Raw genomic sequence first — 10,779 nt, 5'->3', positions numbered from 1 at the left:
CGCTTTCTATTATAAATTGCATTCTAATACTTGTAAAAAACGTTTATTCATGAATTCCGAGAATCCTGTGAACGTTATGCGCATGTTTCATATCACTCATGTACGCGCATATACATATGCCCTTCGGTTTCACAGAGAAATAAATGGGCGGAACCGGAACTTCATGTAGTTCATTTCCGCTATCTGGTCCGTCCAGCAAAACTTTCCTCAAGACAGATTAACAATGGCTGAACGAGGATATAGTTTCTCCCTTACTACCTTCAGGTAAAGCAAAATAAAAATATATTTCTGCATCGCAAAACGTAGTCAATTAACATCTTACAGTGAGGCCATATTCTGCTATAATTGTGATCTTGATTTAGCTCAATGGCCATTAAAAACACTTGAGGCAACTCTGCAAGAGATGCAGTGTCACGCCGATGCTAACTGGCTAGCTTCTTACCGGTAGCTGTTGAGTTCAAGCGGGCTAGCTAGCGTAAGCCAATTGATAGCGTTGTAATTTCGGCTAATGTATGATTATTTGTAACTCCTGCAGTGGCTAGCTATTGGCTAGCCCCCCCCCCCCCCCCCCCCCCCCCCCCCCGTTACGTTAGCTGGCTACATAGCCGAAACTAGTTTAGTTTTGGCTACTGGCTACTCGGTTAGCTAGCGAGATATGTAACTAGCTAAGTAAATGGATGTAACTGATTTAACATACAACATGTATATGAACAGGTGTAGGTTAGTGCTATAACTAACGTTTACCTAGTTACATATCTTCCTCGTTCCTTACAGCCCCTCTGGGAAGCTGGTCCAAATTGAATATGCCCTGGCAGCAGTGGCCGCAGGTGCACCCGCTGTAGGAATCAAAGGTGAGTAGTTAGATATAAACTACCTGCATCAAAATGTTTTAATCCACCATGTCTATTTATTGATTTAATAAGTACACATCCAATTAACCACCTCAACAGACTTATACACAACTAAACCTTCATTATCACCTCAAGTTTTGAGAGCTGATTCCAAGCTCGTGTAATTTTTCTTCCCTAACTACAGCCTCAAATGGAGTTGTCTTGGCAACAGAGAAGAAACAGAAGTCTATCCTTTACGACGAGACCAGTGTTCACAAAGTTGAGCCTATAACCAAACACATTGGTATGGTGTACAGTGGCATGGGACCTGACTACAGGTAATGAGGGAATGGGGAACTCATTCTTACTGGAAATCAACTTCAGCATGTAGTATTATACATATGCCACTACCTATGCACTCTAGTATATTATATATAGAAACATGATGTAGTTGTTTTATAGAATATTGCTAAGATCTTATTTCTTAGCATACATGCTAAACCAAGTAAACTAAAGGTACAGTCCTTGACTGTAATGAGACGACTGGACTCGGGAGAGATGCTCTTTGTTGTGTTGACAGGGTGCTGCTCCGGAGAGCCAGGAAGTTGGCCCAGCAGTACTTCCTGGTGTACCAGGAGCCCATCCCCACAGCTCAGCTCGTTCAGAGGGTGGCCTCCGTCATGCAGGAGTACACACAATCAGGGTATGGAGTAAAATACTGTAGCTACTTATTGAGGATTAATGTTTTGCTTACCATGACTGATTCACAGTTCTCTCTTAGCTTAAATGACCAGAATATAAATGTGGAGTAGTTCAAAAGTCAACTGTTTATTCATCATTTATTCAGTACATTAGGAAAGTATTCAGACCCCTTCCCCACATTTTGTTACATTACAGCCTGATAATGGACAAAAATCCAATCTACACACCATACCCCATAATAACAAAGCGAAAACAGGTTTTTGCAAATGTATTAAAAATAAACACCTTATTTCCATAAGTATTCAGAGGCTTTGCTCTGATATCCATGCACAGACTTGAGAGCATCTCTTTATTCTCTGTTACATGTCTACTTAGCCTTAGAAAAAGCTGTTTGGCATAGACCCAATCATTCATACTGGAAATCTAGTAGCCTCACTAGAAGTAGGTCATCCTGAAAGGCCTAAATCATGAATTTTTGGAAACTCATATTTCTCTCTCGCTCACACACCCCTGACACACACACCCACACACACAGTGCCTTTGAAAGTATTCAGACCCCTTGACATTTACCACATGTTGCTACAGCCTTATTCAAAAATAGATTTTTTGTGAATGTATTAAAAAAAACATACCTTATTTACTTAAGTATTCAGACCCTTTGCTATGAGACTTGAAATTGAGCTCAGGTGCATCCTGTTTCCATTGATCATCCTTGTGATATTTCTTCAACTTGATTGGAGTCCATCTGTGGTAAATTCAATTGATTGGATATGATTTGGAAAGGCACACACCTGTCTGTATAAGGTCCCACAGTTGACAATGCATGTCAGAGCAAAAACCAAGCGATGAGGTCGAAGGAATTGGCCGTAGAGCTCCGAGACAGGATTGTGTCGAAGCCCAGAACTGGGGAAGGGTACCAAAAAATGCAGCATTGAAGATCCCCAAGAACAGTGGCCTCCATCATTCTTAAATGGCAGAAGTTTGGAACCACCAGACTCTTCCTAGAGCTGGTTGCCCAGCCAAACTGAGCAATCAGCGGAGAAGGGCCTTGACCAGGGAGGTGACCCGATGGTCACTCTGACAGAGCTCCAGAGTTCTTCTGTGGAGATGGGAGAACCTTCCAGAAGGACAACCATCTCTGCAGCACTCCACCAATCAAGCCTTTATGGTAGAGTGGCCAAATGGAAGCCTCTCCTCAGAAAAAGGTACATGACAGCTTGCTTGGAGTTTGCCAAAGGACTCTGACCATGAGAAACAAGATTATCTGGTCTGAGGAAACCAGGCACCATCCCTACATTGGAGCATGGTGATGGCAGCATCATGCTGTGGGAATGTTTTTCAACGGCAGGGACTGGGACACTAGTCAAGATTGAGGGAAAGATGAACGGAGCAAAGTACAGAGAGATTCTTGATGAAAACCTGCTCCAGAGTGCTCAGGACCTCCAGACTGGGGTGAAGGTTCACCTTCCAACAGGACAACGACCCTAAGTACACAACCAAGACAACGCACGACTGACTTCAGGACACGTTTCTGAATGTCCTTGAGTGGCCCAGACTTGAACCCGATGAAACCTCTCTGGAGAGACCTGAAAATAGCTCTGCAGCAACGTTCCCATCCAACCTGACAGAGCTTGACAGGGACTGCAGGGAAGAATGGGAGAAACTCCTCAAATACAGGTGTGTCAAGCTTGTAGCGTCATACCCAAGAAGACTTGAGGTTGTATTCACTGCAAAAGGTGCTTCAACAAAGTATTGGGTAAAGGGTCTGAATACTTATGTAAATGTAATAGCGTTTAAGAAATATATATATTTCTAAAAACTTGTTTTTGTTTTGTCATTCTGGGGTATTGTTGGTAGGTTGAGGAGTAAACTATTTAATCCATTTTAGAATAAGGCTGAAAGATAATAAAATGTGGAAAGTCAAGGGCTCTGAATACTTTCAGAATGCACTGTAAGCAGATGTCACAGAAGTGCTAATACAGATACCATGCCTAAAACCACAAAGCGCAAGCAATGCAGATGTAGAACAGTGGCCAGGGAAAACTCTCTAGAAAGGCAGGAACTTAGGGAGAAATCTAGAGGAACCAGGCTCCGAGGGGTGGCCAGTCCTCTTCTGGCTGTGCCGGGTGGACATTATAAAAGTACCTCAATGTTCCTTTTCAGACGATCAATTAAGAATCATAGGATGTAACAAAATGACTCTTGGGGGGGGGATTATTGAGGGAGGTTATTCTAATGTAGTTAATTGTATAAATGAATGCATTCATGATGGAGTCAGTTTGCTTCATGTAGGATTAAATGTTTTAACGCGTCTCTTTTAAATGTTTTGTCTTACGTTGCAGGGGTGTCCGTCCTTTTGGAGTGTCCTTGCTGATCGCAGGTTGGGATGAGGACCGACCATACCTTTTCCAGTCTGATCCGTCTGTAAGGGCTGGTTACCACCATTTGCTATCTGAGAATATTTGTCTGTTTGTTGTGAGAGCATGATACATTGATAACCATGTCTGGATTTCTCTACCCAGGGAGCATATTTTGCCTGGAAAGCAACTGCTATGGGGAAGAACTACGTCAATGGGAAAACATTCCTTGAGAAAAGGTATTTCAATTTACCCCCCCCGTACAATGACGGCCTACCCTGGCCAAACCCTCCCATAACCCGACAACACTGGGCCAATTGTGCGCCGCCATATGGGACTCTCGATCACGGCAGGTTGTGATACAGCCCGGCATCGAACCAGGGTCTATAGTGATACCTCTAGTAACCCTTTAATAAATGTGGGTTGTGTGTCTCCTCACTCAGATACAACGAGGACCTGGAACTGGAAGACGCCATCCACACAGCTATCTTGACATTGAAGGTGAGTGACTCCGTTATAAACGTCTCCTGCTGGGCTTCTATGTGGAAAGGGCTATACATGAAACGTTCTCATAGCCCTTCCCCTTCTATGCTCTCCTGTCATCACATACGTCTGTTAAAAGAGACCACAGGACTCTCTTGTGATCTTTCGGTTATTAGCAGAATCCTGAATGCTGTATTTTATTCACAGGAAAGCTTCGAGGGTCAGATGACCGAAGACAATATTGAAGTGGGGATCTGCAATGAAGCAGGCTTCAGGCGACTCTCACCCGCAGAAGTGAAAGACTACTTGGCGGCCATTGCTTAAGTGACTCTCGTTGGTGTGATTGTTCGTATTTGGTTATTACTGAAATAATTTAGACTACTGTATTTTCAACATAACAGCATTTATTTTCTTTGTATTCCAGTTCCTCCTTCCCCTCTGACAAGTTCAGTAACTATCAATAAATGCCAGAAACTAAAGCTCCCATGTTTTTATTTACATCTTGTAACTTGTGCTTATCTCACAAAATAAAACATTTCCACACAGACAAATGCATCATTTGCTTTAAATGACATTAAGATACATTTCACAACTCATCCCTGTACAGTTTGCTTCGTTTGAATTTAACTATACAATGTGTAATAATTTAGTTTTTATGGCATCTGTATTTATGGCGTAGACATATTCCTGGCGATTCTTATGGCTTCCTTCTGCCACCAGGATAAGGAACGTAACATTGAGAATTGTTATTTCCTGGATTGTGACCCTGTAGTCTTGAGCTGAGAAAGGCAGAAAATATCCAGCAGGTAACCACCAATCTGTATATTAATTTCAAACCAGCAATCATCATTTTTCTGCAAAGTGTTTGATGAATTCAGAGAGACCATATACATGTCCACATCCCACTTTGGAATCCATACTGATGAAATCATCCAGGTTCATTTTAGAGTCTAGAACGAAAAACCCATTATTCCGTTAGACAATCCTCACAGACAAATGTGATTTCCATTCAAATATTGAGTTTTGCAAGAAGAAATATGTAATGTGACCAAGATGTACCTGTTGTTTCAATACAAGGATACAGCGGTGGAGGCATGCGCCATGTCCCATCGGCATTTTTCATATGTGACCGGTCCGAGGCAAAATTCTTCAGGTAGGTATCTGCAGGAATAACTCGCAACTTCCTGGAAAGCGTTGAATAGACAAGTATTAAAGTGTTTATCGTTGAAGAGAACCGATTACCTTGATACACATACTTGCTTAGAATATAAAAAGGTAAAATAACAATATGAATACTTGCTTACCTCCAGAAAGCTGGTTTAAGGCCATGATCTGTATGGAAGGCTTCTGTAGTGTAAACATGGAAAGGACAGGAGAAAGGCAGGACTGTATCCTGGTCATAAATAAAGCTCTGTCCCTGCTGATTCTGATGAAGTAGGACAACGTGATAATCCTACAAACAGAATGATGAATGTTATATGGTGACCGTTGTAATAGTTTACAGTGTAGGCTACAATATTTTCCCCATAATGCTAAAGGCAAGGGTGCGGCTTCATATTTCCTAGTTCTGGCTTCCTCCATCCTCTGTCTGAAAATGAAAGCCAAGGGACAGTGCCTACCCAAACAACAGGTTCATCTCCACGACTGGACTTCTGTTTCCATATTGGGATCTGAGACGAATGGAAATTCATCAATTATTATAACAGAGTAAAGGGTTAACAATGACTCACATAATTTCAATCACCTTTTAACGACCTAATACAACTTACCATTTTTCTTTCATTTGATATAAAGACTGCATACACTTCGTCCAAATGTATTTGCGTTTGAGTCTTGATGTGTTCACATAGTTTCCAGACATTTTCCTCACTGAAAAAGCAAGATTTTAAAATGTAATTCATGCACCCATTATATTAGCGGACTACTTAACTCCATGGTGAATTAAACTCATATGAACTTCACCAAGCTTCCTTCACAATGGAGTGGAGTTTATTCCGCTACCATTATGTTTTTAGCTAGCCACCTAGCTTCATTCTGAACATGCATGCATTGCGGACAATTACCAGTAACAGCTTGTGTACACGCATTCATCCCTGGATGGAGTGATATTGACATACTTTGATGAAACGTGTTCTTTATGCATGTCTTCCCTGAAAATTTAACAGACTGACCCTACAAAACAATCAGCAGTTGATTTTGCAGCAGTCTACATATTTTGGTGTTACATTTTTAAGTATCCGCCTGAGGACGAGAGTCCTCGTCTTCTTCTGTAGTATAATGGCGGTCCGCTATGAAGGTGCATGCCGCCACCTATTGTGTCGGAGTGTGCGATCAATCATGGTTTGGCTAATTATGTACGACTAATAAAATAAAAAATCCCTACCTACTTCTAACAAACCCTCCCCAAAACCCCACCTCTTCAAACTATCTCTATCATACTGAGACAATCCATCCTTGCGATTAATCAGCATAAAAAAAACAACAACATGTAGACAGTAACTTGTTACCCCTAATAACTCTGTTGCCATATCCACAATAATCTTTAACCTGACATTTCTACTTTCCACAATCCGATTCGTGAATTTACTACCAAAATGTCCTTTGACACAGCACATTTATGGGAGCAATCTTTCTGAAAAGGCCTCGAGACCATGTCAGGACTAGTAGAAGCACCAGTTCCTTCACATGTTCTTTAATATCATCAATGGAGACAGTGGGACCAAATAAATGACTCCACTCAATTTAGCATAAGCTCCAGGGACATGGTTATTGATCTTCTTCCTATTGAGAGTTTCCATTTGAAAAATCTTCCCCTGCTGAGCCTGGCTACCACAGGATAATAGCAGTCTACCATTTCCAATGAACCGGGCTAGGTTGACTTCACCTATCTCTTTCTTTACGTCATTGCGAAATGGGATAGGGTGTAGATGCAGCCCTGTGGTCACATCAAACACACCATCACAACATTCCAGCTGTTGAATCTCCAATCTTCTCCCCATATCCCCCATCGCTGCATCCTCTGAAAACCACTTCGTAGCCACACTAATAAAGGAAGGCTAGCAGTAAAGAGTGTTTTGCCAGTAACCGAAAGGTCTCTGTTTCGAAATCCCAGAGCCGACTAGTTGAAGAAGCTGTCGATGTGCCCCTGGGCAAGCAACTTAACCTTAGTCGCTCTGGATAAGAGTGTCTACTAAAATAGAAATGTTTCTTGATGTTTCCCTTTCTATCACTGGCTTGGACGTCGCTACAACTCACATGCTACGCAGGAGTTTGTCAGTAGGGGGTGACATCACATTGCAATATGTGAACTTGTTCCTTGTTTTCCCTTACATAATTTGCTTTAACACGTTCATGTGAGTCCACAGGCAAAATGTGCATTTTTAGGGTAGTGTAACTGTCCCCAGAATTTGTTTAATTTCCATTACAATATTTAGCAAGACTCTCTCTCCCTCTCTCCCCCTGTCCCAGAGACACAGAGAGAATACCGTATAAACTAAAGCCCTCCTTATTTGCAGAATGGACATCTCTGGCCTGCTATCATACACTGAGTACGATGAAACAGCATCCATTCTTCAGATGTTCACCTCTTCTGCTGCCCTGGGTGCCATGGATGTGGAGCTCATTGTTAGGGTCGACATGTTTAGTTCTCAACTCACTCAAAAAGGCGGTAAGAATGTGAAAAAGCGGGCTTCTCACAGTTTCTGCTCCAAGCTGCTATTGTTAGTCTCATTGATTTTCTCATTGATTTCCGGTGTTTTCACTCTCAAACAAGGATTTTGTTTTGTGTTTGCCTCTGTAAGTGAGGTTAAAGATTGTATTTCCCATAGTTGTCTCAGATTCTTCCCACCTCAAGTTTGACATACTGTAGCTGTCTGTTTATCACAGTTTGTAAGCCTAGTAGGATCAGCCCTTTCCATCAGAGGGTAAAACAACATACCGAGGACTGGTCTTTGCTCTGTAGAATACATATCAGCCCACGAAGCCATTAGAATTCCTCCAGGTTTTTAACCATGGGGAACCTTGTTAATGATAAAAATATATTGTTTCACCTGAATGAGTTTTTGTGGGATGTGCCATTTTTTTTGCATTACAAAAGATTTGTACATGTATAAATTAAATCACATTCAAAACAATCATGAGACCAAGCAAGAATGTCAAACCACTGACATTAATAACTTTTTATCTATAGTAGATCATATGAAGAGAAGTAATTGTTGGAGAGGAGAGCAGGGAGACAATCTCTCCCCCTTCCTCTCTCTCTGTCTCTCCCCCTTCCTCTCTCTCTGTCTCTCCCCCCTTCCTCTCTCTTTGTCTCCCCCCTTCCTCTATTTCTGGCTTTTCCTCCTCCTCTCAAAAAGCTGCAGATCATAAATCAACAGAGAACAGGCTGTTCAGAGAACCACAGACAGAGTCAGAACAGGCTGTTCAGAGAATAACAGAGAGTCAGAACAGGCTGTTCAGAGAACCACAGGCAGGCACGACATAACAATGAAGCCTCAGCATAAATTCTCTCTCTCTCTCTCTCTCTCTCTCTCTCTCTCTCTCTCTCTCTCTCTCTCTCTCTCTCTCTCTCTCTCTCTCTCTCTCTCTCTCTCTCTCTCTCTCTCTCTCTCTCGTTGCTGAATCATCCCACTTTACACTACCACAACTAATCCCCTTCAGCAATGTTCCCTTGAATTTTTGGGGGCACTGAGCGGAAACCTGAAGGTTGCGAGAATTTTGTGCAACTTCCAGGGTGCGTTTACAGTAAACACTGAGGCTGTACCCTAACAGTTTTAGACAGCAGCCAATAGGCCTATATGTGGTGTTCAATGCAGGCCTACTTTGCCTGAGACCTTTAAAACCGTTTTTACATGATTTTTGACTTGGTCTGTGGACTAAATAGGTGACTGTAAATTGCATTGTTTTATTACAAAATGAAAGGAATTATTATTACCATACAGAGAAGTATACAATGTAGCCTACCGCACTGAAAAGCACATTCACTCTCAGATGATTGAAAGACTGCTCGTGGGCCAAGGTCCCCCTGCAAATTAAATTATACTCTATTGTGCTCTGGCTCTGCCTACAACAACATCACAGAGTCAATCTTGCAAAGTTAGATTTGTTTTGTTTTGTTGCATTGAAAAGGGGCTGATATAATGTTGTTTCGATCACAGAAAAAAAAACGTGAATCTATATAGTGCAAACTAATGGTGCGAACTCAGTGAATTCAATCTCTCGAGTTTCTGTGCAGCCTGGCATTTCATCTGCGCGGCAGTCCTGGAGGAGGTGCACGGCCACGCATGTGCTCTTCAGCATGTCTTTATATTCTGTGCCACAGTGGTTGTATGATACCGAGATTCATCTACAAGTGATGCCCAAGCCGGTGAATTTAAAGTGGTTGGAAAATTCAGCTCAACATTCAAGTCTTGATCACTGCAGCAGCGGCGATATAAAGACTTTGGCTCATTGTCTCAAGTGGCTGAGCCAAGGCTGAACGCACTTAGCATGTTCCCTCAGGACTGTGGTGTGGGCACAGGACCAGCTCTCTCAGGACTGTGGTGTGGGCACAGGACCAGCTCTCTAACCAGCTCTCTCAGGACTGTGGTGTGGGCACAGGACCAGCTCTCTCAGGACTGTGGTGTGGGCACAGGACCAGCTCTCTCAGGACTGTGGTGTGGGCACAGGACCAGCTCTCTAACCAGCTCTCTCAGGACTGTGGTGTGGGCACAGGACCAGCTCTCTAACCAGCTCTCTCAGGACTGTGGTGTGGGCACAGGACCAGCTCTCTCAGGACTGTGGAGTGGGCACAGGACCAGCTCTCTAACCAGCTCTCTAACCAGCTCTCTCTTTTGTTCATCCCCAGAGCGAGAGGGAGAACACAGGTCATCATCTGTGGACGGTGCTGTGCTGCGTGCCAGGGTCACCCAAGTTGCCTCCGCCGTTAGAGCTGCTTTTATTTCCTCCTGGCGCGCGCGTGTGTGTGCCCGCAGGTGTGTTTCTGCTTTTATCCTCGCTCTGTGGCCATCTATCCCCCGACAGTCACTCCACTAATTGGCTGCTGCCCTGAAGTGTCAGTGTTGTTATCTTTCAATACCACAGAACATTTCATTAGAGAGAGGTGAGGTCTCGGCAAGGATGGACCGCCCACATATGTCTTAGATTAGATTTAAACGTATCGCTGGACTTGTTCTGGGGTGGTTCTATATTAGAGTCTGATATAGTGTGTGTTGGTATAGTATACACAGTGTTATAGTCATAGCATTAAATAGAAAAAGGAATATGGTTATAGGGTTGTCCTATATTAGGGTCTGGTATAGTGTAGGCCTGTTTGCGCAAAGACATCAACTGTCCCATGTGGCTCACTTGGTAGCATGGTGCTTGTAACGCCAGCGTTGTGGGTTCCGAGTCCCACGGGTGACCCG

The 10,779-nt window shown here is 43.0% G+C and overlaps 2 protein-coding genes across 4 annotated transcripts; one reads left to right on the top strand and one right to left on the bottom strand.

Annotated features, from left to right (window-relative positions):
* Positions 1 to 155: 155 nt before the first annotated feature.
* On the top strand, positions 156 to 4,851 carry psma2b (proteasome 20S subunit alpha 2b). The gene is made up of 8 exons (XM_055877264.1): positions 156 to 264; positions 775 to 851; positions 1,036 to 1,168; positions 1,411 to 1,533; positions 3,875 to 3,956; positions 4,055 to 4,128; positions 4,333 to 4,390; positions 4,580 to 4,851. The coding sequence occupies exons 1-8, from the start codon at positions 224 to 226 to the stop codon at positions 4,694 to 4,696; spliced, it is 705 nt and encodes a 234-aa protein (XP_055733239.1). The 5' UTR covers positions 156 to 223; the 3' UTR covers positions 4,697 to 4,851.
* Positions 4,848 to 7,590, bottom strand: ntaq1 (N-terminal glutamine amidase 1). 3 transcript variants are annotated; one of them, XM_055877267.1, is made up of 6 exons: positions 7,329 to 7,590; positions 6,142 to 6,241; positions 5,992 to 6,042; positions 5,677 to 5,825; positions 5,432 to 5,556; positions 4,848 to 5,322 (listed from the first exon to the last, which is right to left on the bottom strand). In XM_055877267.1, exons 2-6 carry the CDS (start codon positions 6,142 to 6,144, stop codon positions 5,219 to 5,221), a joined length of 432 nt encoding a protein of 143 aa, XP_055733242.1. In that variant the 5' UTR covers positions 6,145 to 6,241; positions 7,329 to 7,590; the 3' UTR covers positions 4,848 to 5,218. The 3 variants fall into 3 exon arrangements, with proteins under 3 accessions (XP_055733242.1, XP_055733241.1, XP_055733240.1); XM_055877266.1 differs by lacking the exon at positions 7,329 to 7,590 and adding an exon at positions 6,490 to 6,651; XM_055877265.1 differs by lacking the exon at positions 7,329 to 7,590 and adding an exon at positions 6,436 to 6,649.
* Between the last annotated feature and the right edge of the window lie 3,189 nt (positions 7,591 to 10,779).

Source organism: Salvelinus fontinalis, chromosome 22 (assembly GCF_029448725.1).
Source record: "Salvelinus fontinalis isolate EN_2023a chromosome 22, ASM2944872v1, whole genome shotgun sequence".
Lineage (NCBI taxonomy): Eukaryota > Metazoa > Chordata > Actinopteri > Salmoniformes > Salmonidae > Salvelinus > Salvelinus fontinalis.
The sequence above is the reverse complement of the archived record's forward strand: the minus strand, read 5'-3'. Positions and strand labels throughout refer to the sequence as shown.

What these genes read in the sequence shown, in the direction of transcription:
- psma2b (XM_055877264.1), top strand. Translation starts at nt 224, where the DNA reads ATGGCTGAACGAGGATATAGTTTCTCCCTTACTACCTTCAG. An exon ending in TTCTCCCTTACTACCTTCAG is followed by an intron (nt 265 to 774) that starts GTAAAGCAAAAT and finishes CGTTCCTTACAG; the next exon opens with CCCCTCTGGGAAGCTGGTCC. An exon ending in ACCCGCTGTAGGAATCAAAG is followed by an intron (nt 852 to 1,035) that starts GTGAGTAGTTAG and finishes CCCTAACTACAG; the next exon opens with CCTCAAATGGAGTTGTCTTG.
- ntaq1 (XM_055877265.1), bottom strand. Translation starts at nt 6,515, where the DNA reads ATGCATAAAGAACACGTTTCATCAAAGTATGTCAATATCACTCCATCC. An exon ending in GTGTACACAAGCTGTTACTG is followed by an intron (nt 6,242 to 6,435) that starts GTAATTGTCCGC and finishes TTGCTTTTTCAG; the next exon opens with TGAGGAAAATGTCTGGAAAC. An exon ending in TCCTTGTATTGAAACAACAG is followed by an intron (nt 5,323 to 5,431) that starts GTACATCTTGGT and finishes TTTTCGTTCTAG; the next exon opens with ACTCTAAAATGAACCTGGAT.